This window comes from Hyla sarda, chromosome 5, assembly GCF_029499605.1.
Source record: "Hyla sarda isolate aHylSar1 chromosome 5, aHylSar1.hap1, whole genome shotgun sequence".
Taxonomy (NCBI): Eukaryota; Metazoa; Chordata; class Amphibia; order Anura; family Hylidae; genus Hyla; species Hyla sarda.
Genome location: NC_079193.1, coordinates 123,203,916 through 123,218,301, shown reverse-complemented (window position 1 = coordinate 123,218,301; position 14,386 = coordinate 123,203,916). Strand labels below are relative to the sequence as shown.

The window sequence follows — 14,386 nt, the reverse complement described above, 5'->3', positions numbered from 1 at the left end:
AGAGATACAATAGAGGTGTTTGTGAACTACAACTCCCAGGAGATTACAGAGATACACTAGAGGTGTTGGTGAACTACAACCCCCAGGAAACTACAGAGATACAATAGAGGTGTTGGTGACATACAACTCCAAGGAGACTACAGAGATACAATACAGGTGTTGGTGAACTACAACTCCCCGCCAGGAGACTACAGAGATACAATATAGGTGTTGGTGAACTACAACTCCCAGGAGACAACTGAGATACAATAGAGGTGTTGGTGAACTACAACACCCAGGAGACTACAGAGATACAATAGAGGTGTTGGTGAACTACAACTCCCAGGAGACTCCTGATACAGTAGAGGTGTTGGTGAACTACAACTCCCAGAAGACTACTGAAATACAATAGAGGAGTTGGTGAACTACAAATCCCAGGAGACTACTGAGATACAATAGAGGAGTTGGTGAACTACAACTCCGAGGAGACTACTGATACAATAGAGGTGTTGGTGAACTACAAATCCCAGGAGACTACTGAGATACAATAGAGGTGTTGGTGAACTACAACTCCCAGGAGACTACTTGTGTGATTGAGTGTATACAGGAGAGCCGAGTGTGATTGTGTGTCTCTGCTCTGCTGTATACACTCGATCACACACTCAGCTCTGCTGTATACACACGATCACACACTCGGCTCTGCTGTATGCACCTGATCACACACTCGGCTCTGCTGTATACACACAATCACACACTCGGCTCTGCTGTATAGACACAATCACACTCGGCTCTCCTATATACACTCGATCACACACTCAGCTCTGCTGTATACACACAATCACACTCTCGGCCCTGCTGTATACACACATTCACACACTCGGCTCTGCTGTATACATATGATCACACACTCGGCTCTGCTTTATACACTCAAACAGCAGAAAGCTGTCACGGCATGCTTGGATGTATAGTCTTACAACAGCTGGAGTCACCTCTGCAACTCCAAGCATGCACATACAGCAGAAAGCTGACAGGGCATGCTGGGATTTGTAGTCTTGCAACAGCTGGAGGCACCACTGGAATTCCCAGCATGCCCGAACAGCATATAAAATAACTGGGCATGCTTGGAGTTGTAGTTGTGAAAAAGATGGAGGGACCCCTATCAGGACAGTTTTATAGACAAACAATTATGTTTTTTTTTAACCATTTTTACTTTCACTATCCACTCTCCAGTGCCCACACTGCTGATTCTAGCTATGCAGACTGTCTGTCTACAGTGAGCACGGAGGCAGCCTGCTTCATCACTGGACAGGAGCCAGCATGGGGAGGGGGAGATGAGCAGAAGGGGAGGGTGTATGCATAGGGGAGGGAGATGTGGGCGTTACAATATAATGATTTGCTCGGGGGGATAGAACAGGGGGAGGGCAGCAGCTTACAGGAAGTAAGCACAAGGCATGATGGGAGATGTAGTTTTACTTTTACTTCTCCTCAGTAATTCGTGTGCTGATAACGGGAGAACGACTGGGCCAATTTTGATGGGGGAGACATCGTTGGAAAGGTCTTTCAAAAAAGTTTTTTTGCCCAGCACTGCAGATGTCCTTTAAGGAACTTTCACAAGGTCAGGAAGTTTGAGATAACCACATACAGAATGGAATGCGTGAACTAATCAGAGTAGACAAATCCAGAAAATTCCCATGATGTTTGACAAGTCTCCAGTGGAAATCCTACAGAGGGAAACTCATTGTCTGTCATTTTTACTCCAATGGGGGGTCTACCCTATACACAGGTGTGTGTGTGTGTGTGACAATGGGTTGTAATTGCATTCTATTTATCTGTATCTCTGGCCATCTGTTTGAGAAGCCTGAGAAGTATCAATGACATTGTATGGGTATGCACAGGTAACAAAATTATAGTAAATTAATGTTTAGCTGTGATGACAGGTGACTAGCCCTGATCTCCATACACACACACACCAGAGTGGATAATATGATCTTTGTTGGGTGGACCCTTAAAATAGGAAAAAGGTTAAAACATGGGATCAGGGGGACTGAAGGAATACGGAAAGAACCTAGAGCGTGGGTTCTCAACCTGGGGTATGCGTACCCCTAGGGGTACACCAGGGGTTGTTTGGGGGTACGCAAAAGCACTGTCAAATACCGGCAATGCATTTGCCAGTATTTGATAGCACATAGCCGCGGCAGCTCACTGTACAGTAGCGCGGCCCGAGCTGCGGCCACTGTAAGTGAGCTGCGTGGTTGCCGGGGAGACGTGTGACCTCCCCTGACGTTGCACAGACTTGCTGCACAGCATAGGAGGATGTCACACGTCAGTGCGGTCCCGCCGAACGAGACGTACTGCATGGAGGAACACCACAGGGGATCGCAGGATGCCCAGTAAAGGGCCGGAGGGGGAACTGTATGGGACGGAGGGGATATGTATGGAACTGAGCACAATGCATTAAGATGGAGGGGGAGAGGGATAATGGCAGAGGGGGATGCGGAGTAATAAAGCACAAGGCTTTATTACTCCCCATCCCCCCTCTCCCCTTCCATCTTAATCTCTTGTGCCATTCCCCCCCCCCCCCTCCATCTTAATCCTCTTGTGCCATTCCCCCCTCCCTCTGATCCCCTTTTGCCATATCGGATAATAATGGCACAAGGGGATTAAATTGGAGGGGGTGAAAATGGCAAAAAGGGAATCAGAGAGAGGGGGGAATAATGACACATGGGGATTAATATGGAGGGGGGTGATTATTTCCCCCTCCATCTTAATCCCCTTGTGTTATTTTTCCCCCCTCCCTCTGATTCCCTTTTGCCATTTTTCCCACCTCCATCTTAATCCCCTTGTGCCATTATTATCCGATATGGCAAAAGATATTTCTCAGAGGAAGGGGGCATGGCACAAGGGGATTAAGATGGAGGGGGGAATAATGGCACAAGGGGATTAAGATGGAGGGGGAAAATGGCGCAAGAGGATCAGAGGCAGGGAGGAATAATGGCACGAGAGATTAAGATGGAGGGGGAGGGTTGATTACTCCCCCCTTCCATCTTAATCCCTTTATGCAATTATTCCCCCCTCCATCTAAATCCCCTTGTGCCATTATTCCCCTCTCCCACTGATCCCCTTTTGCCAAATTGGATAATAATGGCACAAGTGGATTAAGATGGAGGGGGAATAATGGCAAAAGGGGATCAGAGGGAGGGGGGAATATTGGCACAAGGGGATAAAGGTGGAGGGGGGAATAATGGTACAAGGGAATTAAGATGGAGGGGAGGCATTAGTATAAAGGTAAGAAGACGCCCTTTGTCCGCTGGTACCCCTCGCGCAGAACTTGCGCACAAGGGGTACCCGCGGACGTACTTTTAGCCTTTGGGGGTACAGTCGCCAAAAAGTTTGAGAACCACTGACCTAGAGAGACCTAGCTGTAGAGACCTGAGGAAGCCTGGGGGAGTCTATCAATCAGACACCACATCAGAGGGACCAGACTTGACACAAAGAGCTGACCTTCCTGAGACTCTGCATATTGCCTGCATTCCTGAACCTACTAGGCCCAGATATCCGGTAAAGTATAAGTTTGATTACCTGTATTAGGGTTATAATTAACTGGCTTGATATTTAGTCATCCCGGCCTTATTGCGGAGGTTTAGTTCTAAGGTGCTAAGTCATTATTTTGGTGCTATTCGGTAAAGATGCATATTGTATCTAATTTGACTCAGAGGAAAATCTCTTCCCTCTAATCCATATTCCGAGGAGTTAATATCAAGCCAATATTACCAGATATCTTAAATTGGTCATAGTCTGAGCAGAGCAAAGAGTTGTGTGTATAATATCATTATTGTTTCCTTGGGTATAATTGATTGCCAATTATATACTTCCTGTCGTATTCAGGGTGGCTCTGCTGCCCCCTTGTGTTTTAAGGTGATAGAGACAGTTCCGTTGTGGTAGAGCCATCTTGTGGCCGAATTTGTGTATTGCATGCTGCTGTGTATTATTGGGTTTTGTATTGATTCGTTTGATTGTATTTTAAGTTATTGTATATTAAATCATTTATATATATTTTGCATAGACATTTGTACCCTGTTTTACTAATTGCACAACATAATTACCTATCCTAGAACTCTTTTTGAGGTATTTTATGTCCACCTCGTAGGATCAATCATATTTATCATTTTTCTTTGATCCTTATTTTTGTGTATAAAGCGCTTTGCTTTATACCCCGACATAAATCTGGAGGCACGCTGCAGAGATAGGATTTAGTGCTAATTATTTGTGCAAATATTAAAACGTCCCATAATCATCTTGGCTAACCAGAGTGTATATATACCTGTGTATTAATTATGAGTAGTGAAAATGAGCGCAGCCAATAGTGAAGTGGGCTTTGGGGAAGCTGTAGTAGATAATCCTTCCACCTCAGAACAATTGATCCATGGTGTAATAGAATATGTGCATGTCCAGTTAAGTATGGACCACGATATGAGTGAATGGATATGTCAGTTGCGGGAAGATGCCAAAAGAGAATGCATGGACGTGTGGTCACCACTTGGTACGGTTAGAAGACACTTAACATATATGTTTGCACTTCAGAATAGCTCAGGTAAAGACCAACATATATGCTGCCAGCAGTTCTTTATGCAGTATTGGTTAGCATGTATTTAACCCAAATGCAGGCCCATGCAACTAAACTAGAAGCAGATCTAGAATCTAAAAAAGCAGCAGTTAAAGAGTTAAAATGTGAAATTGACCGTTGCAGGGATGCATATCAGAGGTTAAAACAGGAGTCAGACCTCCATTATTGTAGACATCAACAAGCAGACAGACAAAGCCACATTGTAGTCACTGTTGAAAGTGAGGATGACAGAGAGAGACTCTCAGATTTGCCTAGTCATCATCCCCACGTTATAGTCACATCACCATCACATGCTCTTAAAGCAAAATCTCTCCCAAACCCCACTAATAAGAAATCAGAAGATGATAATACCACTACACAGGCAGTATTGACCCAACTAGGTCAGGTGTGTCAAGCTATTAAAGCCTTACAAGGCACTAGCGACACAAAGGGCCACAGAAGTATCTCCCCACACCATCCCACAAAAAGGAGTATTAGGGTCCAATCGCCTTTGCCAAGTGAGAATGTTGAAAGTGTTCAGAGTGTGATTGATTATGACAGTGACATGGAGAGACGTGTGTCCATATAGACACATACAGGACATGTACTCACGCAGGCATGAGTCTTACCATAAGGGGGATGGAAATGACAGGCGACAGTCATATAATGATGTGTATGCTAGGAAGAGGTCTGCTCAGTCTTCTAGGGGGGATCAGAACTCCTCGAGTATTATTACGTTTCTAAATGCAACTGTACCTAAATTTTGTAAGAAAGGATCTGCTGAAATTGCTGAACACTTAGACCTTTACCAGTCTACTATGGATTCCCTAAAGTTGTATTCTGATGCTGACAGTATCAGGTTCTTACCATGGGTATTTGACAACAGATATCGCAACTACTTTACTTACTTTAGAGAAAGGGAGATCCAGGGTTGGCAGGATGTTCTGCATGAGGTGAAGTTAGAATTTGGCCCTTATTGTACTATTAATGCTGCAAAACGGGATATCTATAAACTTACATGTAAACCCAATCAAAGTCCACGGGAATTCCTCTCCCTCCTTAAAAACGCTTATGGTTTAGCATATTGTTGGGCATTTCCAATATTATTGGGATTTTATATAATCTAGATATCATTTTATTTGGTGTAAGATATTTCTCTGAAGCTCTGAAACTAGAATTTTCCTGTTTTCGGTAGGACCTAGTGATTCACCTTCCTGCTATCTGTTCAAGGGTAGACAGACTATAACTTATTTGCAAAGTTATTTGCAAAGATGGTAAAAGAACAATGGAAGTCCAGTCAAGAGGTCTAGAAACCCAACATGAGAGCTTACAAATAAGCCCCTATTGTGTAAAGTGCTCTTCGGTGTGTATTTTAACAGGTTATTATGTTTGCCCTAACACAATAAAGACTATGGACTGAGTTTTAGGTTTGCAAAAACAAATCTGTCAAGAAGTTTCAAAGTGTATTTCCCCAATAATCTCAGGGAAATATATGAACTTAGAAATAAAAGGTGAATCAGAGGTCTATTTTATACTATAATCAATGTATTATTAATATAGCTATGCAGTCGTCTCTATACAATTGGTATATAGTTATGGTACTGATGTATACAGCTAGGTAGTTAAATGCCAATTAAATTTCCGATATGATGTTGGCCATGCAGAGAGACCTCACCTGTGGATACATTTCTATTTAAGATTTTATAATATTCATCTATTTTCAGTCATCCATTGGAGATGACTGAGAGACGAATATATAAATGTTGTCTTATCTCACTGGACAGGAACATAAATAATGATATGATATTTATATGATAAATGTCCCAATTGTAGAATAGGTAGCCAGTTGGAGAAGAGTCCATTTCTTGTCCTATACTGCCCTCTATGGGTGACCTTAGCATAACTAGGTCCCAATCTACATAAGCCCACCCACCAAGTGACATCATATTTGTTATGGGTGGATAGGTGAGATAAGAAATGGGTTAAAAACTTGTGTCCAGGTGAAGAAAGCACAACAAGAACAACAACAACACCACACAGGATATACTACTTATCTACAGGACTGCCTAGCACACCTTGGAGGCCGAAAACAGAGATATCTGGTAATGTATAGATTCTATTTTCTGAAATATTGATAATTAACTGGTTTGATATTTAGTCGTGCCCTGCTGTATTGCAGCGGTGTAGTCTTAGTGGTGCTAAGTAATCATTTAGTACTATTTGGTAAAAACGCATATTACCAAATTTTGTATCTAAAATTGACTCAGAGGTTATACACTCTGCCCTAGAATCCATATTCTAGGAAGTTAATATCAAGCCAGGAAATTTGGGATCCTATACTACCAGATATCACAAAGTGGTTGCAATCTGTGCAGAGCTTAACATTGTGTATATAATATTGCTATTGTTTTGGCTATAATTGATTGAAGTTATATAAATATTACTTACCGCTTCCAGGGTGACTCTGCTGCCCCCTTGTGTTGCATAGGCGATTATGTACTTGGTGTTTAGTATAGAGCCATCTTGTGGCCAAATCTGAATGTTGCATGCTTAGATATAATTATATTGTTTTGTGTCAATAATTTCAACTGTTTTAATATTGTGAATATAATAAATTATTGTTATATTTTATCTAACCGTTAGTAGTGGGTTTTACTATTGCACAACATAAATTACCTACAAATGTACTCTTTTTGAGGTGTTTTATTATGTCCACCTCATAGGATCAACCCTGTTGATATTTTTATTTGATCCTTATTTTTCCATTTAAAGCGCGTTTGCTTTATACCCTGACAATATTGATCCCCAAATTGGGAGTCTGGGGAATTCAAACAATTGTTTTATGATGCCATGCCGATGCAAATCAAGTTTAGCTTAGCCAGAGATCTTGACGCTCCCTTGGACAGGCTGGTGACGGCTGCTACTACACTGTACCATGAGTATCATTGAGTGCCATGCCACAGGTGATAAAAGATACGGAAGTCCCAGAACAGTGCGTAGCAGAGACTAAAATAGAACATAACTTGGGGTTTGAAACTCAGTCACATAGGTTCCCTCAGTCTACAGGACCTCTTCAACAAACCCATCAAATCAGGTAAGACCCAAGCAAACCAAACCACATAGCCCCAGTGGGTCATCACTACCAGCCCCAGTATAACGATAGGGGTCCCCTAAGATACAGGTGCTGGAATAACAGGCCCAGACAACAGACAGAGGGTAGGCCTGTACCCTCTCCCTCACCTAGAAGTCGGTCACACACTTCTAACCAACTCTGGTTAGAAGTGTGTGACCGACTTCTAGGTGAGGGAGAGGTTACAGGCCTACCCTCTGTCTGTTGTCTGGGCCTGTTATTCCAGCACCTGTATTCCAGACCTCTCAAAATCAAGGGATGCCCAAATAAAATGATTGGGTTGATAAATTGGCAGATCAAGTTGCTAAATTAACTGAGATAGTTAACAAACTGACCCAAGGATCAACTGAAAGACCAAAGTCTTTTTTAGCAGCAGCTGTGGGTCCCAAGTCAGCTCTATAAAGCTGACAGGGCAGGGTCAGAGCCCAGGCCCATGCAAGGTTAATGAGGCAGTTGCAGAAAAATGTGATGTGATTTCTAACTTCATGTTTCCTTGCAGTGTTCTTGACCCTAAAATTGAGGCCGAAGAAGGGGTGTCTCAATCCACTGCCCCCTCACCAGAGAGGGAGGGCGATGTGTCTAATGCATTGTCTATCTTGCAGTCTAACCATGTGAATTTTTGCACTGATGTGTCTTCTCCAAAGCGTGATCCCATAATCTCAGCATCAATCTGTGAGCTGCCGTCTGTGAGCTGTGACGTAATCCAGTCTTCTCCAAAGGTGGGGGCTGCTGTGTGCTTCTCCAGAGGTAGTATCACTGTAGTGGGATCAAATCCTGAAAAAGTGTCAGATGAGTGAGCACCCTAATTTCCTATGTGAACTATTTAATGATATTTTGTTGATTCATATTTCCAAGATGAACTTATAGGGCCAATTAGAGGTTTACCTGACACAGGATCACAAGCCACTACACTGTCATATAGTTATTTCCAACAGGTTATGGATTTGACAGCAAAGAGGCCGCATTTGAAGTTGTTCGATGGCTCTTTGATAAGTGTAGGTGGAGACGCTTTGCAGGTAAAAGGGACAAAATGGTTAAAACTTAAAATAGGCAAGAAAATAATTAGACATCCCACAATCATTATAGATCTTCCTTATGACCGGCTGATCATAGGAATGGATCTCCTGAAAATATTGAGTTCCATAGTGGACTTCATCAATGTAGCAATATGGACTCAAGTAAAGGCACCAATTGCCTATAAATACTCTTGTAATGCACAGCCACAACCTAGTTGTCACGTGGTTGAAGAGAGGTTTCATTCTGTTGAAGTTCATTTTAGGAACAACCAGACACCGGACGTCACGATCCTGAAAAATGGTGATCCCATGGAAGCTATTAATGGTACTGCTCATACCATAACCATCCAGAAGGACAGAATTGAAAAAGTAATATTGGATGGGGATGTGCTTCAGGGGAAATGTTCCGAAGTGGCGGATCTGACCAGGCCTAGACAATCCATGGTTCGGATAAAAAAGGTAGGTGATAACTTATTGATTCCCATACAGGTGAACAATATGGCCCGGACAAAATATGCCAAGTTGGATCTAAAGTCTGAAGCTAGTTACATTAGTCTAGATCTTTTAAAACAGGTATCCAACCCTAAAGTGATCAGGTATTCCTCTCCACAGGACCAGTGGGTTCATGATCTGGATGGTGATTCCCAGAGTCATAATGCGATTCCAAGATGTTTACTTTCTATTTCCATAGGAGGTAAGACCGCTGAACATTCCTCCATCGTGTTGAATGAGCCACGGTACCAAATGTATGTAGGTAATGACCTTTTACACCCTTTCGCTGTGCAGATCGATCTGGTTAACAGTAACCTGTGGTCCAGATTACCTGGGGATCCGGAGGGGTTACAGGATGAAGAACAAACCTTGAGATGGGGACAACAGATACCCTATGCCATAAGTATCATGGTTGCTGATGAGGTTAAAATCCCAGAAGGGTGCAAACATACATCCGGTAAAGAAGGGGCAGAAGTTAAAGAATGCAGATGCTCTCATCCATTTGTCTAACTGGATAGAGCAACTCGGTCTTAAGGTAGCATACACTCCTATGGTGAACACCCAACAGAATCCATTGCATATGGTAATTTATAACATGGCTTCCCATAGCATATCCTTACAAAAGGGAACCATAACTGGTCTAGATATGGATTTGGGTTATCACACTTTTGGATTCCAGAACTATGTAATTGGACTTATTCCTGATGAATATCTGACAGAGGAGGAAATAGTGGAACAACGTTTTTCCTCAACACCTGAAGTATTATTCAATATCCACTCTGTTTATCCTTTCAGTTCTGAAGAAGGTACATGCCACATTGAAGAAGCATTGTTGGTTTTCAACCATGAGAGCGATGAGAAGGAGTATGAGTCATACCAACTGCAAAACGAAAAGGTAAGCGAACCTAAAGGCGATTTAACAACTGAGCTTGAAGAAACTTATGAGTTAAGTCAACCTGAAATTTTCCCTGAATTTCAGGAATGGGCCAAAGAGCAAGTATTTTTAGCTGATGCATGCTCAGATGAATCAAAGCATCAACAGCTAAAAGGGCTCTTCGCAAATTTCCAGGACATATTTTCTAAGGATTCCTATGACTGTGGACTAACTGACCTACATGTAGCAAGAATCCAGACAGATACCAATGCACCTCCTGTATATGTCAAAAAATACCGACTTCCACTGGCAGCTTACGAGTCGCTATCGGAAATCATTAAGAACTTGGAGGAACGGTGTATTATACGTCCCATACACAGTTCATATTACAGCCCGATTCTTGCCATCATGAAACCTAATGGTCAATTCCGCTTATGTACTGACTTAAAGGGCTACTCCGGTGAAAAACTTTTTTTTTTTAAATCACAACTGGTGCCAGAAAGTTAAACAGATTAGCAAATTACTTCTATTAATAAATCTTAATCCTTCCTGTACTTATTAGCTGCTGAATACTACAGTGGAAATTATTTTCCGTTTGAAACACAGAGCTGTCTGCTAACATCATGAGCACAGTGCTCTCTGCTGACATCTCTATCCTTTTTAGGAACTGCCAGCTTAAAAGGAAATCCCCATAGCAAACATATGCTGTTCTGGACAGTTCCTAAAATGGACAGTGATCTCAGCAGAGAGCACTATGCTCATGATGTCAGCAGACAGCTATGTGTTTCAAAAAGAAAAGAATTTCCACTGTTGTATTCAGCAGCTAATAAGTACAGGATAATCTTACAAGGATTAAGATTTTTTAATTGAAGCAATTTACAAATCTGTTTAACTTTCTGGCACCAGTTGATTTAAAAAAAAAAAAAAAAGTTTTTCACCGGAGTACCCCTTTAAGGCAGTTAAATAAGTGGGTATATATGTCCGGCTGGCCCGTGCCATATATAGACCAGTGTTTGGGGTCCAAAATTTTCACTGCTCTTGATTGTGCGCAGGGATATTGGACCATTAAGGTGGATGAGAAGGACCAATACAAATTGGCCTTCACATTTGGGAAACAGCAATATGCCTGGACCAGATTGCCTTTTGGGTACATTAAAGCAGGCCATGAGTTCACTGTGTTCATGCATAAGGCAATGCCTGATGCCACTGAACGAGGTACCTTATCCTATGTGGATGGCATCCTGATCAAAAGCTAGACTTTTGAAGATCACATTGTTGAACTGAGACATGTACTAACACAACTGAGAAAAGCTGGTGTGAAACTCTCATGACAGAAGGCTCAATGGTGTCATACCAAAGTTAATTTCTTAGGTCACGAGATCACTGCTAATGGAATCAACCCACAGAAGAAGAAGGTGGAGGCAGTGACCAATACGAAGTCACCTACAAATTTCAAAGAACTGAGGTCCTTCCTGGGTATGATGAACTATTCACGTAAGTTCATAGACAACTATGCCGAGATCACAAAACCTCTCTTACAGTTGCTGGAGAAAGGCATGAAATGGGAGTGGAGCGAACATCACAAACAAGCTGTCAATGAGCTCAAAATCAGACTCACCCAGGCCCCATGCCTTGCTTACCCAGAAGGGGGAAACCATTCTTCATTGAAACATGCTTCACCGACAAGAGCATGGCTATGGTCCTTCTCCAGAAACAGGAGAACTTGAAAAATTCAATGACTGTGAAAAGCATTACTGACAACCGTGTGGGCTTTACAATATTTCAGGAGTTTCATCCAAGGTGAAACTACCATCGTTGAAATGGCAGACCAACCATTGCAATACTTGCAAAGCAATAAAAATCAGGGATGGAAATCTTTCCAATAGCAGGATAACCACCTGGACGATGTCCCTTATGGGGTGGCCATTGGAGATCAGGTACAAACAAAATAATAAGAACCCAGTTGCCCAAGGGTTAGCTGAACTCCATGATTCAGCATTTCCCTGAGGACGAACCAGCAGGAAAGGATTTCCTAGAGGAACAGTATTTATCTCCATACAAGACGTTTGAAGAAGAGTACTGCTAACCCTTACCATGTATCTATATAGATGGTAGTTCCTACCATACCATTACAGGAAACGAACATAAATTGGTTGCAGGTATTGTGTGGAATTGTGTGGAATAATAACTTCCCAGATGTAGCCGTGGGGTACAGTATTGGTTCCAAAAGTAGCCAGGTCACAGAGCTTACAGCTGTGTACAGAGCCGTACAGATGGCTATTGAATATGGTACTAAAGAGTTTGTTATAATCACAGATTCTAATTATATCGTAACAGTTTTGTGGAGTACTTCCCAGGATGGAAAAGGTCAAACATGTCAAGAAGCAACAACAAGCCCCTCAAACATGGTGAGATGTTTTGCAGGATTGACGAGATGGTTATAGCCCACGGTCTCACCATATACTGGAAGAAGATAATTGGACATTCAAAATATCCAGGTATGGATAAGGAAGGAAACAATTTAGCAGATTCCCTCGCCAAACAAGGAGCCATTGATGGAGAAGTCCTAGACGTTGATGACCTCATGGGAACGATTCAAATAGAGGCGCTGACAAGAGGGCAGGCACGAAAAGAGGCCGAAGCCAATGTGGCAACTGTGAGGATCTCATTGCGAGTCAAAAGGGGGATCAAGTCATTTGTATGTTCTACAAGCACATTGATGATCCACAGAACTGTCCCATAACGGTGGAAGACTGTGTAGGTAAAGAAGAATTACGAATTTTGATGAAGGGTTAGTCCCAATTCTCCCTACAGGATGGAACCTCGAAAAACGGTATATCCCAATGGGTAGTCCCCACCGCATTCCGAGGTTTGATGCTACATGACACCCCAACTGCTGGTCATCGAGGTGAGAAGTTAACATATAATTTGTTACGGGATTATGCTTATTGGCCTCACATGTTGCAAGACGTTCGCACATATTGTCAAGGATGTTTAATCTGTCCTCAATTCCAGCCGCAAGCAAAAACTGGGCACCGCTGATGAAAAGAGGGATGTCCATGCCATGGTCGGACATCCAAATCGACTTCATTGGACCGGAAACAACTTCATCAAAAGGAAACAGATACATGTTAACTGTGACTTGCTTATTCACCAAATGGGTGGAATGTTTGCCTTGCAGAACATGTAGTTTAAGTGTGTGTGCATCTCTTCTCACTAACCATCCATATGTTTTCCAGGTTTGGTCTTCCCCATTGAATCAGATCGCGGAAGCCACTTCACCAGTGAGGTAATGATGAAAATGTGGGAGATACTGGGTGTAAAGAGAAAGCTGCATATAGCTTATCGACTAGCATCTAGTGGTTGAGTAGAGCGATACAATCAGTCCATTGTAAACATTCTTAAGAAGTTTGTTAATGAATTTTGTAAGGACTGGGATGTGAAGTTGCCTTTGGTCCTGATGGCTATCAGGGCCACACCAAGCGCAGCAACCAAACTTTCTCCATTCAAAATGATCACAGGTAGGAAGATGGTTTTACCCCAACTCTACCGAACAACTGATCACAATTTGATTAATGCTTCAACAGCCCATCAATATGTGGAGAATTTACGAAAGCACCTGCAGCATGCTTTTGCGTTTGCCCAGAGGAATTTGGAGAAAGCTGCCATAAGCACCAAAACCTACTATGATCTGAAGTTTTATCTCTACAACTTTGCCCCGGACCAGGTGAAGGAAAGGAAGTTCTTGCCTCCATGGAAGGGACCGTATGTCATTACTGACAAATTATCACCTATGGCAGTGGTCGGCAAGCCGCGGCTCTTTACACGCTTTAATGCGACTCTTCTGTGTGCCGGGCACCCGCTCCCCTCCCTCCCGCCCCCTAGCATGGTGGAGCCGAAGCTGTAAGCTCCCGCTCCACCATTCACTAACCTTTCACGCACACTGTGAGTACACAGCGTGTTAGCTGCGGGGACGTGATCCACTAAAAGCCGGCGCGATGACGTCACATCATCGCGCCGGCGCCTGGAGGACCCGTCCCCACGGCCTGCATACTGTAAGTAAGGGTATGCTCAGGGTCCAGGGGATTAGGGAAACAGGATATGCGCCACTGTTAGGATGGGGATTTAAAAACTTCCGGGGGGGGGGGGCAGAGAGAAGGGAATATTTAATGAGGGGCTGCAGGGCAAAGCACAGGGGGCATTATATGTGTGGGGCACAGAACAGGGGGCATTATATCATATAATGCCCCCCTGTCCTGTGCCCCTCACATATAATGCCCCCTGTGCTGTGC

General features: G+C 43.0%; 1 protein-coding gene across 6 annotated transcripts; it reads left to right on the top strand.

Moving 5' to 3' along the window:
• The first annotated feature begins 7,911 nt into the window (after positions 1-7,911).
• Positions 7,912-14,083, top strand: LOC130273431 (uncharacterized). 6 transcript variants are annotated; one of them, XR_008843991.1, is made up of 3 exons: positions 7,912-9,803; positions 10,016-10,115; positions 13,334-14,083. XR_008843991.1 is itself a non-coding variant. In XM_056520222.1 (3 exons), exons 1-3 carry the CDS (start codon positions 8,651-8,653, stop codon positions 9,526-9,528), a joined length of 633 nt encoding a protein of 210 aa, XP_056376197.1. In that variant the 5' UTR covers positions 7,912-8,650; the 3' UTR covers positions 9,529-10,554. The 6 variants fall into 6 exon arrangements, 4 of the variants coding, with proteins under 4 accessions (XP_056376197.1, XP_056376195.1, XP_056376196.1 ...); XM_056520222.1 differs by lacking the exon at positions 13,334-14,083 and having other exon boundaries at positions 7,912-9,187; positions 9,341-9,422; positions 9,515-10,554; XR_008843990.1 differs by having other exon boundaries at positions 7,912-10,115.
• Positions 14,084-14,386: the final 303 nt, after the last annotated feature.

What these genes read in the sequence shown, in the direction of transcription:
- LOC130273431 (XM_056520219.1), top strand. Translation starts at nt 8,651, where the DNA reads ATGGATTTGACAGCAAAGAGGCCGCATTTGAAGTTGTTCGATGGCTCT.